Consider the following 24,601-nt stretch of genomic DNA (forward strand, 5'->3'; position numbering starts at 1 on the left):
GCAGAAAGCAACCACAATATGCATATTATTCACAGAACATAATGCAAGAAACACTTGCATTTTGGGATCAAGAACCATAAGCTATTAGACATTGACTGTTTTTCATTGTCTTTTTATTTATTTTGTAGGATTATATTTCTAGTCATTAATCAGTTCAGTTCTAATAGTTTTGACGAGTGTGAGTATCCAAATACTAAATTCTGTGACTGAGTGTTTGTCCTCTCTTCTCCATTCCCACTACCCACCTGTTCCAAATTTTCAGCTCTGCTTAACAGTTGTTCAAGCAAGGTTTTGGAACAAACTGCATTCTTCCAGGACGCTCTTTGAAGCGGACTATCCGTGTAGATAATCCCAATTGAAAAAGTAAGGGAACAGTCCAGCCAAAATTGATGACTTAATTTCTCATGCAATAGGAGAGTTAAAACGTGTGTTTTACTCTCTGTCTCTCAAATCAGTGAGAATTAAGAGCACTTTATTGGCTGGCTTGCACCATAAAATTTCATAGGCTGAGTTTGCACTTACAGACAAGATATATTTTTGTGTGTTTATGCATTAGCCATATCCTTCACTGCTGTTTACTGCTTTGTTTTGATCCATTTGTTCTCCATAAGGAAAACTTAGATTATTTCAAAAATTGCTATACACAACAACTTAATGTAAATAACACAGATCATGCCACTGTAGCTAATATCTGGTTTGCAGGTGGGTAGATAGAAATGAAGAACTTGGCATTCTGCATTAATTCAAAATGGGAAGTAATTGTAAATGCAATTGTTGCCTAGAATCAGGTAGGCAATGCTGTGGTAGGAAGAGCTCTTATGGTATAAATATTAAACCATACATAAAATGCCAGTGTGGCTACCAGGCTAATCTAGTAAAAGCAATATTTCTTTCTGTCATTTTGTGCTTGCTACATTTTTAAAAAAGCATTTGGAAGTTATAACTATAATTAAATATGTAGTTTTTAAAAAGAAAGAAATTAGAAGCATAAGAAGCCTCAGTACTCCAACCTTTAGCAAGAATTTTGTTTGGAAAAAATGTCCTTTCTTTTTGAGGATTAATCTTCTGGCAATTTCAAAACATCATACACATTTAACATCTGGAGCAACAGATGTGTGAATTAATAAGGAGGTGGCTTTATGGGTTTGCTGGCCACTGCTCAGTTTGGTTTTACTTGATGGAGATGGAAGAAATGAAACTGTAGTGGAAAACTGTAAAAGGCCTTCATCTCACTTACTGTGCACAACATTGGCTGATCTTCATGATGGCAGGAACTAAAGCATTGTCTGGTTAGTTTCTTACCACTTTAATTTCCACATGAGGACAGCTCTTTCTGTCAGACCAGGTTATTCCAATTTGACAAAATGTGTTTATCTTTGAGTGTTAGGTAGAAAGCAAGTAGATTGAGCTTAACATTACTGATACATTTTAATAAAATGAATCCACAGCTAATTGAGATCCTCTCTTTACCCTGTTGTGAATGTTATCACAAGTCACTTACTAAAGTCTGCCATTCTTGGCACCTGTATTGTTGGGAACTAAATTGACAGATTTATGGCGGGTGGGGGATACAAGGGACAAAAATGTAGCTATTAAAATGTACTTTTAAAAAAGGTAGTTTTTGAAGAACTTGCTCTTTCCCTAATGTGGCTTGTTTTATTATTATTATTAATTCGATTTCTATACCGCCCTTCTAAAAATGGCTCAGGGCGGTTTACAAGGAGAAATAACAAACAAATACGATGTCTCCCTGTCCCCAAAGGGCTCACATTCTAAAAAGAAATATAAGACACACACCAGCAAAGTCACTGGAAGAACTGTGCTGGGGGTGGATAGGGCCAGTTACTCTCCCCCTGCTAAATAAAGAGAATCACCACAGAAAAAGGTGCCTCTTTGCTCAGTTAGCAGGGGATTTTTCTGGTGGTGTGTTCCATTATTGCATGGGAGCATGTTACTTAACTAATATAACACCATTCTGCTTCTCTCCATTTAGACTGGATCACATTATGCTATCGCAATCCCTAGCCAATCACCTTCTCCCTTCCAGAAATATTTGTGCAGCTAGTTCCCAACCTTGTATCTCCAGTTCTTGAACGACAACTCTCACAATCCCAAGCCACAGTGGAGACAATAAGTACTACTACTACTATTTTTATTTTTTGGCTGCCCCATGATGATTGTTCACTGGGCAGCTTACAAAAGAGAACAACAAAACAATAGAATAAAAATCTACAGTTAAAAAAAATATGTCAGAACAAATATGGATGATAGGAGTTGTAGTCCAACACTGTCTGGAGCAGTGTTTCTTGTAATTTCCAGATGTTGATGATTATGACTCTTATAATCCCCAGACAATGCAGATTGCACTTGGGGATACTGGAAGATGTAGTCATGTGGGAATCCCTGTTACAGGGAACACTGATCTTGAGACCCAGTGTTGGGAACTCCCAGTTTAGTCTGTGAGGAAGAACTGCAGATGAGTTGATGTAACCAGTTGATGTAGCCAGTGTGGTGTAGTGGTTAGAGTGCTGGACTAGAACCGGGGAGACCCGAGTTCAAATCCCCATTCAGCCATGAAACTAGCTGGGTGACTCTGGGCCAGTCACTTCTCTCTCAGCCTAACCTACTTCACAGGGTTGTTGTGAAAGAGAAACTCAAGTATGTAGTACACTGCTCTGGGCTCCATGGAGGAAGAGCGGGATATAAATGTAATAATAATAATAATGTAATAATAATAATAACTTTAGAATTCATATGATGAGAGTGGTGAAAATTAATAGAAGTCTGAAAATGAGATTTAAGTTTTGGGCGGTATAAAATCATGTTAAATAAATAAATAAAAGTAATAGTATTAAAAATTAATGTGAGGTATGAGGAGGACAAAGTGGGGAAATGACTTGACTAGCAAGCCAGAGGTTGTCCATTCGAATCCTTGCTGGTATGTTTCCCAGACTATGGGAAACACCTGTATTGGGCAGCAGCGATATAGGAAGGTGCTGAAAGGCATCATCTCTTACTGTGAAGGAGATGACGATGGTAAACCTCTCCTATAGCAATAGCAATAGCACTTACATTTATATACCGCTCTATAGCCGGAGCTCTCTAAGCAGTTTACAGTTATTTTAGCACATTGCCCCCAACATTCTGGGTACTCATTTTACCGACCTCGGAAGGATGGAAGGCTGAGTCAACCTTGAGCCCCTGGTCAGGATTGAACTTGTAACCTTCTGGTTACAGGGCGGCAGTTTTACCACTGCACCACCAGGGGCTATATTCCACCAAAGACAACCACAGGGCCTGGTGGTCGCCAGGAGTCGACACCAACTCGACAGCACACTTTACCTTTATGAGGAGGAGAAGAAAGTGTGCTGAATGCTTCCTTAGGAGGTGTTCAGGGCTCCCAGTAACTAGTATAATAGGGGGGAAGTCATTGTGAAAGGACCTCAGTGTATGTAAGTGTATGTTTCTGAATGCAGAAACATGGGGACACGGATTTTAAACTAACATTTCCTTTGCTGTGTCATATGTTTACAGTTCCCTACTCTTTTTTGGAAATGAAAGTCTACTGCTCTGGCTTTTGTTTTGTGTTTTTAATTAGCTCTTCAAGTTCTGGGAATGTGGCAGACCGTGTCTTGGCACAGCTGCTGACAGAAATGGATGGGATAGAACAACTAAAGGATGTGACAATTTTGGCAGCTACCAACCGACCGGATATGATAGATAAGGTAAGAAGCTGTCGTGTACTACTAATTGTGTGAAAATTAATTTCTGAAATCTGGACTTCATGCTTGCAAGATCCACTTTGTTCCAGTAACCAGCACCTGGTACAAAATAGTAGCGGGCGTGAGAGAAGGGAGCCAGAATGCAAAATGCTGGCAGAGGGGGTAGAGTCAGTTCTAGGGGTGTGCACGGACCACGATTTAATTTGTGGTCTGAATTCGGCAATTCAGCCAAACGGCAAACTGGTCTGGCAGTTTGCGGCTGTGCGGGGGATGGCGGCAGCAAGTGGCACCTTTAAAAGTAAAGTCATAGGTTCTTATTAACTCCTTACAAGCGTCACTGCCACTGCAGGCAGCTTCCTCCCCCAGGAGCCTGCGCCCAGTGGCAGCGCAGTTCCGTCACTCACCTGGCCTCCACATGCTGCAGGAAGCTGTCTACAGTGGCAGTGACATTGGTATGGAGTTACTAAGGACATGCGGCTTTACTTTTAAAGATGGTGCTCACCGCCACACACACCCTGACACCACATCAAACTGCTGGACCAATTCAAGGTTCGGCCAAACTGGACTTCTGGACCGCAGACTGGTCTGAATTCGGACCGCTGATCGAACTGCAGTCTGGGCACACCGAAAATCACTTCCCTGCTTCCCCATGAGGACTCTCCCAACATTGGTACTGGAGCGTCCCTAATTGGAATTGCTAGGAATTGAATCTGGGACTGTGTTCATACAAGGCATGTGCTCTGTTTACTGTTTGTTCTATATTTTGAGTCTTTTTCTGGAATCATCAGATTCTAAGCCTGCCTTATCAGGCTTATGATCACTTTTTAATTTGCTTGCTTTTAAAAAGTGAGCTTAGTCCTAAAGAGTTTCTTTTCAATGTGCGGGTGTCCACACGTCTTTTCCAGAGACCATTCCTTGATTGTGCCTAAAGCACTAGTCCCAGGAGCATGGTGAGCTGATGTGCAGATATCACTTTAATACACTCCTATGAGTGAGAATTTTGCGTCTGAATTTTGATCTGCAGTTGATTGGTTTTTCCTGTAATTTGAAAAGAGCATTTAAGAATGCTGAATGACACTATTTAAGAATGTTTTTCAGTGCTACCTTGATTAGCAATGATACTAATTTTCCATAAGTTTCTTTTTTTGGTGTTTAGCATGTGTATGTATGTAAACTAGTTTATTTAGCTGATAGAAGCTCTGTTTAAACATATTATGCTATAATCTTGCTTTATATGTTTGTTAATTACCACACATTTGAGACATCATAATGCAACAGAAAATTTTGTTCCTACTTTTATAGCTTACATTTTTTTCTTGAATTTACACATGGAAAGATGATTAAAATATCATTTAGCGATAGTGCTAAAGTGTAACGCTGTTGCATGCTAGTAATATGAAAAATACAAATCAGTGGACAATAAATAGGTCCCTCCCTCCCCCTCCCCTGCAGCCTCTCTGGAAAACACAAAGCCCATATAAAATAAAAGTCCAAGACAAATGATTGTGTTGCATATTTGGTGATGGAACAACAAAGTGTTTGCACCTAACTTTTTCCATGTACACTTTTTATTTTATACGATCCATGCAGGGTTGGAGCTACCAGTGTTCCCCTGTGTTATGTGAACACAGGCCTTTGGGGGTGGGGCCCCCAAGGGCCTCCAGGAGTTGCTCACCTCCTCCCCGCTTGCCACAACAGCACCCGCTGTGGGGCTGCTGCCACCGCTGCCACACATCACTTGCTGCTCCCCTTTCCTCCCCCACACTTGTTGTGGTGGCTGCTGCCACCTGCTGCTTGTCATCCAGCTTGGAGGCTGCTGAGAATGAGGGGGACACCGTTTTGGAGCCCTCCCTCCTTCCCTGAGTCCCCCCGAGCTGGATGGTGGATGGCAATGTGAGCAATGGCGGTGGTCGAGCCACCGTCACCAATGAGAACTAGAAATGGCACACACCTTTGGCATACACTACCGCAGGAGAGGGAGTTGTGCACTGCTTGGACTGGGCCGCGTGTCTCTGGGTGGGGCTGAGAGTTGCCTTCTGTACCACTGGACCCATACGGAATAATTTTGAGAACGGTCTACATTCCATTGTGAGATCCTCATTGTGGTTTTCTGTATGTTACTATCTGCACCCTTTAAATCGCCCTGTGAGTAGCATCCCTAAAGATGAGCATCTTTTACACAGCATCTGATGTCCATTATGTCAGCTTGTCAAGTATTTGAGTGGAGCCCTTTCAGTAGACAGTGTGGACTTTGCAGCTTCCAGGATTATGGGATGATTTTGACTGCAAAGCCATCATTCATTCTTTTGGTCAGCTCAATTCCACAACCTTGCTTTTTCTTGGTTGCCATCATCAATAATGCCTCCAGCCTCTATTTGCAATGGCAGGCTGGAACAGAAGAAGCTGTTACAACCCCAGGGAACTCCATGATTGTTTCACAACAGGAAGTAAGACGTCTGTAGCTGAGGAATTGGATTGTTTTAGCTCCTGCTGGGTGAGATCTGAATGTCAAATGCATTAGCTGGGATGTGTAGAGCATGAGGGCTGAGAATGAAGTGATAGTTTGTGGTCTGGAAAGGCACCCTGGAGTTTTTGACAGCCTTATTCTTCCTTATCACAGCAGTGTGTATCAGTTGCATCCTCAAGTGCCCTATTTGCATGAGAATGACAGGATATGGTTGGACAAATGAAGATTAATGAGAGGTGGTGATGTCAGTGTGGTACATTGTCCTTAGATTGATGGCGCTCTGCGTTTCATCACTGCTGAGAAGCTTTGGAATAGCATAAAGTAGAAACTGACAGAAAGCCTAGGAAGGGAAATGTCTGAGAGGATAAAACAACCCCCCTCACCCTGAATCAGGAAAGTAATATCTGTTTCTTGTACATGGAACAATCAGTGCACATCCATATGGGACTCCCCCCCACCGCCCCCCCCCCAGTCCCTATAAGCTATGCATGCTCTGAGCTTAGACCACATTTGTCCCAGTCTGTCTAAGGATTCTTGTGGAATTGAATTGGCAAGGGCAACTCTGTCTGTATAGTAGTGTTGTCACAGGAATCTTGCACAGCGTATAGGACTTGTTGTTTGGGGGTAACTTTTTCCTAAGGGTCTGCTTTGCGTATTAACATACTGAGCTGGAGAAATTCCCTTTCTGCTGCACAGTTAATTGAATTAAATGTTTAAAATGCTTCTGGTCATCTGCATGTAGGGTAAAGGTTCAATAAGTTCTTACTTCTTATTATAAATTTGGATTTCCAGGTATGGATTTGCTTTTAGCCCTGAATTCTAGTCTGTCTATTACAAAGAACTTAACAATGTCTAAACTTAATGGGCAGTTATAATAGTCTGTTAAGTGCTACTGGTTGATTTCTCATTTATATTTTTGAAGTACTAAACGTTGCATGGTTAAAGCCTCTGCCCTCAAAATCTAAAAGTATATGGATTTTAAATATTTTTTTAAAGAATTCTTAGATCCACTAAAATGTGACTATTTACATTGTCTGGGGCCAATGTAATGTAGTTTTTATCACTAACTGGCATATTAGCTATTAGTGATGTGTACAATATAGGTTGTACCACTAGATGGAAGCAGGAGAAGAAACATTTAGTGCCACGTATGTTAAAATTGGTTGTCTTCTCGGCTTGTTTAAAATTTCAGTGAACTCTTTAGCTGTAACATGTAGGTTTCTGAATTTAACTTTTTAACACAGGAATTTTGAAAGAGAATATAGTTATTGTTTTCCTTCTGCTATAAGATCAAAATTGCATCATATATTCTCTTTCATATCCATCCATAGGTGGGTAATGAAGTTTAAATATCTCTCCTGGAAAAAGTCTTGTTTGATTTCACTTGGTATTAGAAGGTTCATATCAAATGCTCCAGCAGACACTGATCTGATGTTCAAAAAAGAATGAATGCTTGATAGCTGAGCTGAGTGTTAATTAAAAATATTTAATTAAGTTTTATTTTGTTGATAATAAAAAGTGAGCGATTTTGGCAGAATTGATAACAAGATTTTAAGTTCTCTAGCCTCCAGCAAAAAACCACAATCTCCTCTTAAGAAACATCAAAGTTCTGCCCTTCTGGAGGCTTATGAAAGAAATTCAAATATTCAAGTTTTATAGGTTTACTAGTAAAGGAAAAGGGGAAGAGATACCTAAGTTATCATTTGCCAGCATGCTGAGGTTCTCATAAATCAGGTAACCTTAAATTGTAAAGATGTTTAGCGTTCAGTCTGTCTGAAACAAATTGTGGCTTTTATCTATTATATTCATTCACCTGTATATATTCCTGTTCCAGAGTTTCTGTCTTCCGTATGATTGATTGGCGAATATCTTTGATTGATTGGAGGTCTTGGTTGCAGGAAAGCTTTAAGGAGGGATTTACAGGGAATAAATTTCCCATATTGCACTCTTCTGTCATAGGAGTGGCTCCCAAAAGGTACTTCACTGATTACAGGATCATTGTAGCAAAGATAGAGACATGGCTATTCCCATGCTAGTCCTAGGTTTTCACCATTTTCATGTGTGCCCTACAGGTCCACATATGAAGCAACTTTCAAATTTTTACTCATTCAAGTAGCTTGCTATTGTAGCAGAGAGTAAAACAAAACAATGTTGAGAGGACTTTTCAGTACGATCTGGTCCATTTTAGGGCTATAGTTAAACCTGAAACTGCAGAAATGATAAAAATACTCTTCTAGAGGCCTTTTCTGTGGATAGTTGTCTTACCAAGTGTCCAACAGTGGAGACACAGCTATAGATGAAAAGAGAAAAAAACTGCCTCTTATTTAGATTAGGCTAGACTTCAGGATTACTTCATGATCACAGACAAATACCTTACCTGAACACTTGTTTTTTTAAATATTTGGCAGTATTTTCTGAAGAATTATTTCCTTTTGATTAGTGCCAGACCAGTTAATATATGGGCAGCTTCAACAATGTGCCATGTGCTTTACAAAGCATAGAAGTGGCATACTACCTGCCCAAGTGAGTTTATAGTATAGATCTGTATAACAAAGGGAGTCATTGTTAGTTGTATGTGGTGGCTGTTTCTTGCACATTAGCTTCAACCCATGATTGTTATGCTGTTGTAACACTTTGCACTGGTCCATGACACTGTGCCTCAAGTTATGACACGGAGTAAGCATGTGACATAGGAGCATGAAGACCTCTGTGCCTTCCCTCTAGTGACCATTCACCCTGAATGTCTTATCCTTATTTGAAGTGTTTGAATGCATCTCTTACCCTTTTGGTTGTTTTGGAACATTAAATAACATCCTCTGTTTTAAGATCCTTAGGTTAAAGTGTCTATATGTGTCACAGTTTCTGACAGTCAACAGAAAGAGCAGTACATCATTTCTTCCAGGTGCAGTGTGGTTTTTTGAAATAGAGGAGATTGTGCAATACATCGTACACTTCAGTTTTTGTTTTTTGTTTTAAAGGTCTAGTTGTCTTGCATATTTAAAATACTTGCTGTTTTAAAGAGAGTACCAAATATTTTTCAGGTTTTTTTCTGTAGTTATTTTTATCCTTCTTACTTTTACATGCGAGTTAAAGATAATTGGGAAAACATTTTATTCCCAAAGAGAGTGAGTTTCTTTTAAAATATATTTCAATTCCACTTTTTAACCCCAAAGCGGTTCACAAAGCAGATCAAAAGGACAAGGACAAAAAGATACCAAAACAATAATTCCAAAACAGAAAAAATCCCCAAAGCCAATAAAAACATCAACAGTTAAACACTCATTCATTGAGCCCCAAAGACCCCCTAAAATAAAACTTTTTTCACATGAGACAAAAAACCAAAGAAGGGGCAAAGTGAGTCTCCCTGGGCAATGAATTCCATAACTTCAGTGGCGCTGTAGAGGAGGCCCTGTTTTGTGTCAACAGTCTGCCCTTTTGATGGAGGCCCTCAATATCTGACCTAAAGCAGGATTTATACAGGAGATGGTGGTCCATGAGGTATTTAAGTCCCAGATGATTTAGTACTATAAAGATCAAAACCAGCACCTTGAGTTGGGGCTAGGAACTTAGAAGAGCCCGTGAAATTTAGCAGTGTTGTTTTAGCTTAGTCCCCACATAATAAAGAATGAGCCCATTCTCATGATTAAGTGAGAGGGCTTGAGGAGTGAGATTAAGTGAGAGGGCAGGGAAGGCAGCAAAAGCTTACCTTCCCCCAGGTGAACCCTTGAGAGTTTCTGGGCACACAAATCACGTGCCCAGTCGGTCCGCAGCAGCCATGGGCAGCGTGGAGGTGTGCGGGTCAGGATGTGTCATCCCGGCTCCCAGAAATCTCACAATACACTGTGCATGTCTGCAGTGCGTTGTGAGGACCACCACCCCACTTCCCAGTGATGGCCAGGAGCCCACTCCTGTGCCAGCGCTGGCTGGGAGCACACGAGCAGTTAGCCTGAGTTAAGGGCGTGCTTGCACCTTTAACCTTGGCTAATAGGCAGGTTTCTTTGGCGGGTTTGCTGCCAAGGCACCACCAGGATCTGCATGGATCCAGGTGGTTCTCACAGGCAGCCAAGTTCAGTCTTGGCTGCTCGTGAGGACAGCCTCAGTGTATCAGATTTGAGGGAGCAATTACAATCTGTTTAAATTCAGTTGCATGCTGGGGGAAAATAAATTATTCTAGTTTGTATAGCAGTAAGCGGCTGTTTACCAATGTGGTTCTTGATATCTTTCAATATATAAAACTGCTGGATTTTAAGGAGAGGTGAGCAAGTTCTTCTACAGCACACATCAGGTGGTGCTATAGCCCCACTGAACTTTGTCAGTGCTTTGCTATTGACACGAGCAACAATTTGCCTCTGGTATGTTCCTTACTTATTGATTGCATGCTGACATTCATAAAAGTGTCTTGAGTTATTTCCATTTGAGTTTCAGAGAGTGGTGGGTTGGTTGGGTTTTTTTGTTTTGTTTTGGTTACAAGTATAGTGAATATTTCCAGGTGTGCAGAAATGATTTTTTTGCTTCCAGCCCTTCAATTGTCAGGGTATAGAGAGGGTGGTAAATCAGCCTTGAGGCTTCTCAGTTGGGTGGTGCCCCCACCCCACACTCTTGGTGACAGCTGAAGAGCAGAGTGACTTTTTCACTTAAGATTTATTACTTGCTTGACAAAACAAAGTGAGAGAAGAACTTGCTTGGCTGCATTTTTTAAAGTGTTCACAAGGATACCATAAGACTGGGACAAATGGTTTTTTCTTTTGTCCATTAAAAATATGTGGATAAATGAACATACATATTTTCTATATTTAAAATTTTATTACAGTTCAGGAAACATGTCTTTTGCTAGCAGAAGATGATTCTCACAGCAACACAGTAGTGTGTCTTTCAGATCAATTCTTAAATGGCTCTCTTGTCCAGCCTTCTGTACACCATAGTCCACACCAAACTTCCTCTTGAGTTACCTCATTGAAAAGGCTGGTTGGTTGCTGTTACGGTGAAGGTGATCAGATGCCAAGCTGTTTAGGACACTGTTAATAATTGAGGAAAAGGAATTCTGCCAGATATAGCTTGTCATGCAGGAATGAGAGAAACTGAACCTGCTGAAATTCTCTCTTCTATAAAACTCTTAAAGTTATATGAGTCCTGCTTTATTTGGCCCCTAGTGATTCTACTAAGAGCTTCTGTGAAGGTATCAAGTCCTTTCTAAAGCAATATGTTCTGGCATCTGGAACCAGGGCAAAGGTACAACTGTGACCGCAGAATTGATCTGTAAGAATTTTGTATTATCTCACTTGCAATTTACCTTCTTGGCATAGACATTTTGCACAGGAATTCAGACTTCTTTTATGATAACTGTGTGTACAAAGACTTCTATGACAACAAAAAAGAAAGTTGCCGTTGCTGACAGGTGAAATTAACCTTTATATACTAATTGTCAGACTCCCAGGGGATGAGGTGGGCTCCTAGCCCTTCTTGAACTCCAGAATGACTGGAGCATCCCCAAAAAGGTCAGCCTCAGGAGCAGCCAGGGGAGGAGTTTAGTGTGTCACCTGAGTCTTCCTCCTGGCTTTCTGCACATTCAGCGAGTTCCCTTTCCTGGAGAACTCCTGGCGCCCATCCTCAGAAGTAGCTCCTCATCATCAGCTGCCTTGTCTTTAAATACCCCAGTGCAGGGCTGACAGGGCTTAAAGCCTACTTTCAGCCCCGCCCCCTTCCCGACTTTGCTTCCTGTTTCCTGCCACACCCAACCTAGCTGTCTCCCTAGAGCTATTTCCTGCTGCTCTCCCTGCCTTGCCCTCTCAACCCTACTGGGATCCAACCAGCCTGGGCGCTTCTCATCCTCACTGCCCCCTAAAGAGAATGAAAGCTTCAAAGGAGGGATGTCACGCCCTTCTCCAGACTCCACAAGCCCACCCAAGTGACCAGGTAACATGGCATCCCAACACTAATGTTTTTTTTTAATTGTTTTGGTGAGTATTTTAGTAATTTCAGGCTACTTAACTCAGTGTTCTCCATTGTAAGGTCCAGGCCAGTGTTGGCCCTGGTCGGCCAAGGCGGAATATTCTGCACCATTCCCCAGCACCATGAGGAGACAACTATTCTCACAGTACACTGTTGAGCTTTGTCCAATGCTGGGGGGATTCTTTGAGGGAAGTGGGGCCCTCTTGAGCCCCTGCACCATCTTGGAAGGCGTGCACAGAGTGCTGGGATGTGCAATCCTTCCCAGTTCCTCCTAGAGCTCCTAAGAGAAGGCTCTGTGTCTCCTAAAGGGCTTCCCAGCACTGAGAAAAACATAGTACTGTGAGGAGGTCAGCACAATGAGAAATGGCTCTCACATTGTAGGCTTTTTGCCAAAGTGGCCCTCACTTGAAAAATAGTGCAGATCACTGGCTTAAGTGATCTTTGGGGTTCTTTACAACTTAAACAGAATTACTTTGCCACTAAAAACAAAAACCAAGTTCTCTGCCTTATGAAAGGGAAGGTTGAATAAGAAATGCCATTGAGAATTGGACTATGTCTGTGCATGTTCCTGAGGATGATCATGCCGAAAGTGTCACCATCACTATTTCTTCAGCAAAGAAATGTTTATGTGCTTTCACATTACTTGCTCAAGCTATTATCATCAGCAAAATAATGCAGAGGGAGAGGAACAGAGGGAAGGGTGCAGTGGAGAAACACATTTAGTTAAAAGGTCGAAGCACTAAATCATGCTATTTAATTAAAAACATCCACTTTAATTGTACAGAGAGAATTCGTGCAGTACAGGGGCAAGCTATTCATGTTAAGCCCATACTTGATGCTGTGCCTAACTCATCATGTTGTAGCCAAACACATCTATTAGTATAAAAAGTTACAGAAGAATATATGTTGATAAATTAGTATTTAGTGTACCTAAGCAGCGCCGTTGCTAGTATACCATGAATTCTGAGACGTCTGGCAAAATGAGGAATTCAGACCATGAACGGGACCATCAACAAAACACTCCTCTCTTACTACTTTATTTTATTTATTTTTATTTATTTGTCATATTTATCTTTCAAATCTCTGTGATCTGTTTTGGTATCGAAGTCTTCCATTGGTAGTGAAAGGTAGGAGCTCCCTTTGACCCATCTACATTTGTTGCTTTTTTCCAACTCACTGGACCAGTGATCTTCACTATTTTTCAAATGGAGGCTGCTCTGGCCAAAAGCCTTAAGTGTGAGAGCCTTTTTTCCTTGTGCTGGCCTCCTCACAGTACATCACTTTTCTCAGTGCTGGGAGGGCCCTTTAAGAGAGACATCGCCCTCTCTTAAGAGCTCTGGGAGGAAAACACTGGGAAGGTTTTCCAGCAGTCTGTGCACACCTTCCAGGATAGTGCAGGAGCCCAAGGGGACTCTGTTTCCCTTAAGAGAGTTCCCTTTGGGCAAAGTACAGCCTGCACAGTGGGAAACGTCACCAACACATAGTGCCAGGTAGGGATGTGCATGAACTGTTTGTGCTCTCCTTTGCAGGTCAGGGAGGGCTGCCTTTAAAAAAAAAAAAGGTAAGGAGCTCCTTACCTGCTCGCCCCCTCCCTGCCACTTCCCCCCCCCCCACCGGCGGTTGTTTGAGAAACAGCCATGTGGGGCTGCAGCGTTCGTTCCTGAAGCCTCGATCGGTGTCGGCACACACATGGCTGAGGCGCACGCACACCGGCTATTTGTGTGGTCAGTAACACAATGCTGACCATGCAAATGGCTGGCATGCGTATGCCCTGGCCATATGCATGCTGACGCCGATCAGGGCTTGAGGAAGGAATGCTGCAGCCCCCGCGTGGATGTTTCTAAAACGACAAAGCGACAGGGAGGGGGTGGGTGGGTAAGAAACTCCTTCCCTGTTTTTTAAAGGCACACATGCACACCCTGCCGCCCCTTGAGTCGGTTCAAATGCCAGCGCTCAAACAGGTTTGGCGCTCCAGAAAGGGAGCGCTGAACCTGTTCACATATATCCCTAGTGCCAGGGGGACTGTGCAGAGCAGCTTTGGCTGAAGCCTCACACAGTCCTGTGAAACAATTTGTCAGGGGTTGATGAGGGCTGCCCCTGGCCACACACTGAAGAACTGTGCACTAGACCTTCATCTAGCTCTACAAACTCGTCAGTGTAGCTTGTTAACACTAAACTCTTGGAAATAACTTAATTCAACTAGCTTCTCTATATCCTTATTCAGTGATCAGGCCTGGTCCCAATTTTTCAGTTATCATAGGTGCTCAGTTAAGATAGTTGTTAGCCAGCATTTGAGCATTCTCTGCTCAGCTCTGACCATAGATTCACTGCCTTTGGGTGGGTGGGCGGCAACCCTTTGCCCATTAGTGGTCTGTCCCATGAAGGTGGAAGTAACAATTCCAAACTGAAGTGTTGAGGAAGGCATTTGAATCAAGTTTGAACCACCACCACTCCCACTTGGTGACTGGGGATGTATTTTGTTCATATATTGGCAAATGGTGGGACAAAATATAACCAGGTTGCTATCTTCATAATAGTGACCTCAGTACTGCATAGGTATAGCTGAGAACACTATGGTGTGTGTGTGTTTGTGTGTGTGTGTGTGTGTGTGTTGGAGTGGGATGCTGGTAAAGATACTTGTAGGCATGCAGGAGATACATTTTTGAGCAACCAGTTGTATTTTCTGCCATGTTCTCCAAATACAAACACATGCATACTAGCATAGCCACAACAAATAATCTCAGAAGCTCAAAATAGTGCATGCTAAAAATGGACTCTGTTGGGAAGATGGTAGATTTGTAATCTTCACATAGCAAGGAACAGGGTGGGAAGGGGGGGCTTTTTCCTTGTGTCATGCTAAAGCAGCACTGATATTCACGGTATGATGAACTGTTTTGGCTTGCCACATAGTCATGTAGCCAAGTATGACAAAAGAGGCCATTTGTTCACGATGGGAAGCAGAAATAGCTTACCCTGTTTATCTGGTGCTTAAAAATGTTTGAAGATGTGGGTCACTGTAGCCTTTTCTTCACCAGATGCAGGACACACACAGGAAGACTATTTAACCAGACATTTTGCTCCTTAAACCTTTTCCAGATGGAGAGCTCTTTACCACCAGCCCATGTTTTCGTGAAGGCTACAGAGCAAGGAAAGGCAACTTTAGCCAGTTAGTGAGGCAAGCCTTATTCCGTTACTTAACAAGGCAGCACGTGGGCTATGTAAGCAAGAACACACGCCAGGGTGTGTGTTCATCAGTCAACACACGAGGTGTGCGTAATTGGCAAGCACACACCCTGGAACATGTTACTGCACTTATAAAAATGGCCATTTAACTTTTATTAAAAGCATGTAGATACAGAGTGTGCCTAGTTTTCAAAATGTTAACGTCTTAAACATCATTCTCTAGCAAAGACAGATTTTATTTTTAACATAATCTATATTTCTGTTCAAACTATGCAAAAATCCTTTGTCATTAAGTGACTTTATATCCGAATGCTTTTCAGTCCCTTCAGCTGCCCTCAAATGTGCTCTTGGGGCAAAAGGGCTTTGTTTCTCAAAGCACCTTGAAGGACAGTCTTACCCGATGAAAAGCAAATATTGATGCTACATCACATGTTCCTTAGTGAAAGGGCCCCATAACAGCAGTGAAGGAGGTAAGTCAGAGGGTTTATTTGTACAGTAGACTTTTGCTAGTATCAGTAGGCCTATATAGCTTAAGCCAGTTTATTTTTAACAGAAAATAACTGGTATGTCATCTTTATAGCTAAGACATGTTTAAGCTAATGGCCTAAATCCAGGCAGCATTAGTCTATGCTTTTCTATACTCCCTGCTTAAAAACAAACATTTTAGTCAATGTCTGGAAGTGGTAGGAAGCAGAGTCCTTAAAGTTTGCAATGCGAGTTTGGCTGAGAGGGAGCTGTGTTGGAAGGCATAGCTGTGGTCTAAAAGCACACACTTACACATAGCTCAGTCTCACTGAACAGTTTTGCTATCTTTGTTCTGTAAGAAAAATCTCAAGTAGCAAAACTTATTTGTTTCAGTGCAGGTAGCTTGGAAAAAACACAGCATTCTGATGTTTCTAGCATTGGAATAGTTCTCTTAATATCAGCAGGTGGCAGTCAATCCAAACTTCAGTGTTATTGGCTTCATGGTGTTAAATACTATGCATTTAGAAAATCTGAGAACAGATACACTTCTAGGTAAGACAGACTGAGCCTTGTCATGACTAAATTTACCCATCTGATAAATGTATACATGTTTACATTAAAGAAAAAATTCAACTCCAACCTACTTATATTTACAGGATGTTATCCTCTTGAACTTTACAGCAATTCTTATGTACACCTGGTTACAATAAGACAGTTCTTGACTGAACTGTCGAATTGTGGAGCTGAATTGCCATTTCTTTCTTTACTGATCACTTGTGCTTGAGAAAAAGATTGTTAGATAGATCTGTTTATTATGGGATGTGTGCTGGTTTAAGAGAATTGTCTTTTTGGAGGACACTTTCTGAATAGGCTCACTAAAACTCTGCAGGAAGAAATCTCTCTTTAGTAAGCATATGTGCCTCCTTCTCTTCCCATACCACATAAGAATATCACTACTACAACAAATATTTGTATCGTGCTTTTCAACAAAAATTATCAAAATAGTTTACACAGGAAAATGTAAAGAAATAAGATGGTTCCCTGTCCCCAAAGGGCTCACACTCTAAAAAGAGACATAAGGTAACCAGCAACAGCCATTGGAGGGATGCTGTGCTGGGGGCTGCATAGGGCCAGTTGCTCTTCCCCTACTAAATATAAGAGAACCTCCACTTTAAAAGGTGCCTCTTTGCTCAGCTATCAGATTAGCATAGATTTGGGGGTCAGTAGCAGCAAACCAGCGGGACTTTGGCACACTTATTTGATTGTAGACTTCTTGTGATCCTGGGATCCATCCGCAGACTGAGTGTAGATTGTGGGGTCAAGAAGATTCAGTATATTCAGTCAATTGTCCCAGAGTTTGGATTGGAAAGGGAATGGAGGAGGAGCACAGACTGAGTTGAGAATTCTCCCCAGTCAGTAGTGGCAGGCCAGGGTTCAAATTAACATCCACGAGTTCACAACAGCTTAGTTGGGGGAGGAGTGCCCTGGGTAACATCTTTGCTTGCTGCAGGGCCAGATTAAGCTAGTGCAGAGCCTGTTAGCATATGTTATAAAGGGGCCCTAAATTTTTTTTTAAGGCACATAAATATTAAAACATAAATGATTTACTTGCATAGTAAAGTAATTCAATTTTTTTTCATTTGCTATACAGCCAGATAATACAAATGTCTGACACTTCAGTAATACTATTACTTACATGTAGGTATCAATTTCAAATGTCAAAAGTAAGAAAACTACAATTTTAAAGTTACATTTTCTATATTTATAATATTTATTCTATATTTAGCATGAGCAAATTTGTTGATGATACTGGAAAGTATGTGAAGCTTCTTTGACCACTGTGATGTGATTACAATAGTTTTTGTCTACTAAATCTCAGGACAGAAAACAAAAAGTTCCAGTACACCAGCGTGTACTACCACGTACTACCATGTCCAGTAATACCAACTGCTTTTTTGGTATTTTATAGAACAGTGGAACAATAAGACGGAAATAGGAAAAACCATGAAGACCACTGTTTCTTCAGTTCTTAAGAAATAAATACTTAGGTTTTCCAATGTTTCCAAGGGACATAGGAGAGCATTCCAATGAACAAGAAAAGTGATGTGGGAAATGGTGCTCATACATACTAGATAGTGACTACAGGATAGCCTTCTTCTTAAACACAAAACAGCAAGCCAGTGCCAGATTAACCTAGTAGCAAAAGTAGCATATGCTACGGGTCCTGCATTTTCGAGGGCCCCGCACTAAATGTTTGCAAGCTGTCTGGTGAAATTGGCATCTCACCATATTCTCACGATCTGGCAACACTGTTGTTTACATTTCGGGGGAGCTGCATACTGCATGGTAAGTGTTGTGGGTTCTGCGTGTGTGCAGGCGTGTGTTGGTTGGCTCCTTGCTGTGTCGTGTACAGGCATGGTGTCCTTTGTGCTATCTCCCATGCTCCCAAGTCACTGTAGCATGCGCTGTTATGCTGCTGGAGGGTGCGCCACCACAGTGAGCCTGCGACAAGGGATATGCGACTCCAGGGCTGGATGTGGTCAGATATCAGTGACTGTCAATTAATTACTGTCATTAGATTGGAAAATCTAAGTATTTATTTCTTAAGAATTGAAGTAACAGCGATGGTTTTTCCTATTTCCGTCTTATCATTGTTCCACTGTTCTATAAAATGCCAACAAAGCAGTTGGTATTACTGGATGTGGTAGTACACGCTGGTGTACTGGAACTTTTTGGTTTTTGTCCTGAGATTTAGTAGACAAAAACTATTGTAATCCCATCACAGTGGTCAAAGAAGCTTCACATTAGTTTCCATGTTAAAGTGAAAAATGCTCAAAATGCAAAAAGTGACTGGTAGGAACAACATGTCCTTACACACATTTTTACTCCTTCTATGGCACATGCTTCATCTTCTTTAATTTTTGTCAATGCCCTTACTAGGGATATGCACAAACTGCAATTCGCAGTGTGATTTGAAACACATCCCTGGCACCCTTTAAAAAGGAAGAGAGCAGGTTCATACCTGCTCCTCTGCTTCTCACCACCACTTCCTGTATCAGCAGTGCTCCCTCCCAACTATCATCGCACACCGGTGGTGCTCTCCCCAGCTGCTCTTGTGTGATGCTGGCACACACATGGCCTCCACACATGTGGGGTGGCCATGTGCATGGTCAGTAATCATTCTGACGATGCAAATGGCCACTGCACATGCGTAGAGGAGACCATGTGCATGCCTGCGTCATGCGAGAGCAGCTGGGGAGAGCGCCACCGGTGCACAGTGATAGCTGGGAGGTAATGCCACTGATACAGGAAGTGGCAGTGAATGGTGGAGAGCAAGTATGCTCCTGCTGTCCCCCATTTTAATGTTGCCAGGGATATGTTTCGAATCACACTGTGAATCATTATTCATGCACATCCCTAGCCTTTTCCAGCACTAGTTAGGCTTCCATTTTTCTGGTTGTCATGTAAGCTGCTTAATAAATTTTTTTAAAATGTGAGAGATCCTGCAGATTATTTCATGAGTCAATGTGGTGGCTTCATGTGCTTCAACTCATTCTAGGGTTAACGTTATATATATTAAACTAAGAAGCATAGTTTACACTAAGGGTTATTTAATGTTGAGATCATCCATTGAGATCATCAGGAGAGGTCCGTCTGCATTTGCCAGTGGCTCGTCTGGTGCCTACTCAGGGATGGGCCTTCTCTGTTGCTGCCACAAAGCTTTGGAATGCACTCCCTCGTGAAATGAGTGCCTCCCCATCTCTGACAATTTTTTAAAAGTCTTTAAAGACACATCTGTTCATGCAGGCTTTTAACTGATACTATTTTGATTGTTTTTAATGTTGTTTTAGATTAGAATATTGTTTTAAAATTTTTAAATTGTTGTTTTAAATTTCTTTTTTGTTTTGTTTTTAACTAATGTTTTACTTTTGTTTTTATCTTGTTGTAAACTGCCCAGAGACGTACGTTTAGAGCGGTATAAAAATGTGTTAAATAAACAAACAAACAAATAAATAAATAAATAAATGTCTAATGATGGGATTATTTTACTTTCTTTTAATATTTTTATGTATTTAGTTAGTTCAATTTATATATTTAGTTCGATTCTCATTAAAACCAAAAACACATAATAAAACAATTTAAATCAAAACACATTTAAACCAGATTAAAATTAAAGCTAGATATTAAAGCCCGACTAAAAAGATGGGTCCTTAAGGCTCTCCTGAAGGCCTCTAAGGAAAATAAGCCTTTTATATCCATGGGGAACATGTTCCACAACCCAGGGGTGACAACTGAGAATGCCTGATCCCAGCTCACCACCAGATGAACTGGTGACACCCAGAGATGAACCCCTCCTGATGATCTTAATGAGCGGTGGGGATTTTGTAGAGAGAGGCACTCTCTCAGGTAAGCCAAACTTAAGCTGGATCTAAGTTTTGTGTTCACAATAATAGATTTCTAAAGAGCTGCCTTTGTTTAAATACCTCACTTACATTCTAGGCAAGTACATTCATGCCTTCAACTAAACACAAATAGGGTGATGTGTTGGAACACTGCGAAAGAAGGAAAATTTTGTGCTTCATAAATGATACCAATGATACCGAATAAGAATATTATTTAGAAATGACAGGTGTATGCATATTTTCTCTACTTTTGCTGTGCTGGTTTGAAAGGACAGAAAGCCATAGGGGCTTTCACCCCTGATTTCCCCCCTATATTTTTGATTTTTAAAAAAAATCATTTTTGCGTTTAAGGAATTAAGACATATTGTGTACATTTGAACATCTAGGCTTATTTTAGGAAAGGCCCCAGACCACCTTAGTCACTGGTTTTCTAGATAAGGTGGATTGGACATGGAAAATAGATTAAGCATCTGTACAACATCAACATTTTTATTCTTTAGTACTGTACACTGAATGAGGATCCTCACTGTGTATGAATATATATATCTGCTTCATTGGGTTTCCTTCTAACTAGAAGTGAATCACCAGTGCTTCAAATATCCGACACTTAGGAAGACCAAAGCATAATTAGCTAGTCATTTACTGTTTTCTACTCCTTATTTGGGTTTTTAAAAATATCTTTTCTGTCTTTGACAAACATAATTGGTGCATATCCTTACCTAGGCTTGTGGCTCTGAAAGTTTGACAGTACTTCAATTCAAAGATTGGTATCTTTGGTGGCACACGATTGCTACCAGTAGCCAATCACTGCATTAGCCATCAGCTCTGCTTCACCAATATATAACAGGCTTCATTATTCCATAGAGCTTAATCTCTACACCTGGGCTGCCATAAAGGGCCAATCTCTACAACTGAATAACCACTGCTCACTTGAATGCCAGTCTTTGCCTCCAGCATCTGAAGAATCAAAGAACTGATAAAGCACCTGGAGAAGAATCTCAGCACCTGCCAGATGCAATCCCTAGCTGCCAGTTCATGTGCTCAACTTCCTGAGTGTGAATTGGCATACATTGCCTGTTAGACTATGCTCACATGCAGCAATCTATTTCTGAGGACCATCTTTTGAACTAGAAAGATAGGTCTACATCTAAAGCCCTTTTGTAAAAGCTGTTGACCATCTGGTTGTGGATTTTGAAACAAAGATGTAAGCACTATTACTTATTATACTGCTTTTCAGCAAAAACAACCAAAGAGTTCTCAAGAGTTTATAGCAGAAAGAATGACAAAATAATTATCTGTCAGAAAGAGACTGGCAATCTAAAAAAAGAGATCCAAGAGACACCATCAACAGCCAACAAGAGGAATGCTTTGTTGGGTTGTGTAGGGATAGTTGCTGTTTCCTGCTAAATGTAATAGAGCCACCATTTTAAAAGTTGACGCTTAGCCCGGAGTTTGGAAAAAAATCATTAAAATCTTTTTTGAGTGGGGGCAAAATGGTAAAAACATCATGAGATATTGAATGTGCACAAATTCCAATGAGCAACCTTGGACTTTAGTTTGGCAGCAGCTTGGAATGTGGAGCTGGTGTGATGTTGAGGTTAAGAACATGAGCTACAAACTGGTAATTCTTACGTTCACATCTCAGTTTAAGCAGGATTCTTATTGGGCTTCTATCCTAATAATTATTTAGGCACTCATCAATCCATTTGGCATGTTACAAAATCCATAAATTACACTAGTAAAGTAGGGAGCATAATTGGCCCTTGAGCAGCATTCTCTCTAATCTTGTAAATCTGTGTAGGGAATGAGTTTTGTTCTGGGTGGCAGTATCAAGGCAGTGTGTGCGCATGTGCATTCAGAGTAGGGGTGGGTCCGGACTGGTCCAGAGGCCATTGTAAAGGCCTCCGGACCGTTCTGACCGGTCCGGTCCGGCTGGAGGGGGTTCCTTTAAGGGTGGGGAGGGTTTACTTACCCCTCCCGCCACTTTGCCCCCTCCAGCGCTCGTATTTACTGTAGAAATACCTCCCTGCCGCCCCTTCTTGCTCCTCAATGCAAAAGGCTCCGACAAGCCTTCTGTGCACGCCGCGTGCAAGCTTCACGTCTCCCCGACGCCAGATGCCCGGTCTACCCGGCCTCGGCCCCTGCTGGTGGGTAGACCGGGCCTCCGGCGGCCAGAGGCCCGGTCTACCTGCCGGGACGAGGCCAGGTAGACCGGGCCTCCAATCGCTGGAGGCCCAGTCTACCCGGCTTCGTCCCGGTGGGTAGACCAGGCTTCCGGCGGCCAGGGCCTCCGACCGGGCCTCCAGCGGCCAGGCCAAACAGATGGGTTTTAAGGGCTCTCTTGAAGGTCAGCAAAAAATCAAGATTACGAATTTCTGCTGGGAGTGCATTCCACAGTCCAGGAGCAGCTACAGAGAAGGCCCGCCTCTGAGTCGTCACCAAACAAACCAGTGACAACTGGAGACGGACCTCCCCAGATGACCGTAACGTGCGGTGGGGATCATGTAAAAGAAGGCCTTGCATTGAGGAGCAAGAAGGGGCGGCAGGGAGGTATCCTGCCGCCCCAATTTCTACAGTAAATATGAACGCTGGAGGGGGCAAAGTGGCGGGAGGGGTAAGTAAACCCTCCCCGCCCTTAAAGGAACCCCCTCCACAGTGCCGGACCGCAGCTGTACGGTTCCGTGCACACCCCTAATTCAGAGTGTGGCCTGATTTAACCTGAGCAAGATCTAAAATTAACTGAGTGAAAATTTTAAAAAGTGTGAGCATGCACATGCCTCTTTAGCTTTTTATAATTTCCACTTTTAATTTGAACCTAATAATGATTGTGGTTTTTAATCTGACCACTTTTGTTTGTTTAATTTAGTTAATGTTATTACTTTTATTGTATCTTGTGTCTATCTTATTGTTGTGAGCCGCCCTGAGCAGTAGTGCATTGGAGGGCCAGGGTATAAATATTTTAAATAAATAATACATAAATTACAAGGAACACTGCCCTTGAGCATCTATTTTTTGTCTTTCACTTGACACCAGAAAAACAACCTATTGATAATTTCTTACAGTCTTCAGTATACAAAGTATTTTATAAGATTTATCTTTTTTTATTTTGTAGATTCCTATAAATAACTTAACTGCCATTCCAGAAAGTTCCTCTTCACTTATTTATATGCTTTTGATTGACACTAGTTTTAAAGTGTTCCTGAAATTGCGCTCGGAAGAGGATGTAAGTTGAATCTTTGAAATTATCCACAACCTCTTTGGAAGGAAAAAATGTAAAGAATTTCCTGTAAAGATATGAACACTTCCTTAAGGCTATCTGTAAGATAACATTTCGTAGAGTCGGGTCAGTTGGAGTAACTCTAATACCAGCAAGTGCAAAATAAATTTCAGTGGAGAATTTGAAATGTCTTCTTTGTTTGGAATTCAGATCTCATACAATCCTAGCATAAAAGAGAGTATGCAGTTTGGCAGGTATGTATGTATGTATCTGAAATATAAGTGGAACCTACAAATTCTCCTTTCTTCAGGTGACTATAGGTAGTGTCTTGTTAGCAGTTTGAAAATTGATCTTTTGCTGTAGCTGTTTAAACCTGTCTATTCAAATAGTAATTTGTAACAAGGCGAGCAATCATGTATGTGAGTTTATCCCTTTGCTTTGTTAAGAAGAAAGTGCTGCTTAGTTATGATCAGAAAGTTCTGATTGTGGTAGCTGGCATATGATGGAAGCTCCCAATGACCCAGCTGTCATGTGATTAATAGTCATAATATGAAAAATACATGTTGGTGTGACCTTATGAATCTAGAATTTAATTGATTTTGCTTAGCCCCATGGTTCTTGGTGTTGAAGGAAGAATTGCTTAAGGAAAACATACAGATCATCAGCTAGCATGAACTCTTCCAGGCTTCTTTCATGTAAATGTTTTTTCACCTCTGAGGGAACAGAATAGCTTGGTCTTGCATTCATACCTGGTGGCCAGAATCTGTTCAAGGTTAGAAGCAAAAACTGGCTTGAAGGATGATCCAGATGAGTCAGGATTCTGCCTCCAATGGTGGCTAACCAAATACCTCCTGCATGTTCATGAGTACAATATGGGCCAGATCAGATGAACACTTATCCTACATGTGGTAAATTTGGGGCCACACAGAGAACAAATCTGCCGCAACATCACTGGGCAACGTGCCAATGCATTCTCAGCACATTCTTTAATCGCGTGTTGTGGGGAGGGTGTTCCATCGGCATCGCCCTTCTACGTGCGCTACAACATTTTGTTCTGTTGTGCCCGTCTCTCTTGCTCTCCTACTTGGAGCTATCCGAGGTCCTGAACGCTTTACCTACAGTGCTTAGAGCTGTCTAAGGTCTGTGTTCCTCCCAGAACCTCTAGATAATCTAGAGCAGGGTTTCTTAACCTTTG

General features: G+C 41.6%; 1 protein-coding gene across 8 annotated transcripts in view; it reads left to right on the forward strand.

Moving 5' to 3' along the window:
• Positions 1–24,601, forward strand: part of SPATA5 (spermatogenesis associated 5) — a 266,668-nt gene that overhangs the window by 76,527 nt on the left and 165,540 nt on the right. For all 8 annotated transcript variants that reach the window (XR_008307816.1, XM_053252087.1, XM_053252088.1 and 5 more), the window contains one exon: positions 3,599–3,725. Coding sequence is in view for 7 of the 8 variants with exons in the window: in XM_053252087.1 (XP_053108062.1) it covers positions 3,599–3,725 (127 nt within the window). In the remaining variant the exon portion in view is untranslated. The remainder of the gene's footprint in view (positions 1–3,598; positions 3,726–24,601) is intronic.

This window comes from Hemicordylus capensis, chromosome 5 (assembly GCF_027244095.1).
Source record: "Hemicordylus capensis ecotype Gifberg chromosome 5, rHemCap1.1.pri, whole genome shotgun sequence".
Classification (NCBI taxonomy): domain Eukaryota; kingdom Metazoa; phylum Chordata; class Lepidosauria; order Squamata; family Cordylidae; genus Hemicordylus; species Hemicordylus capensis.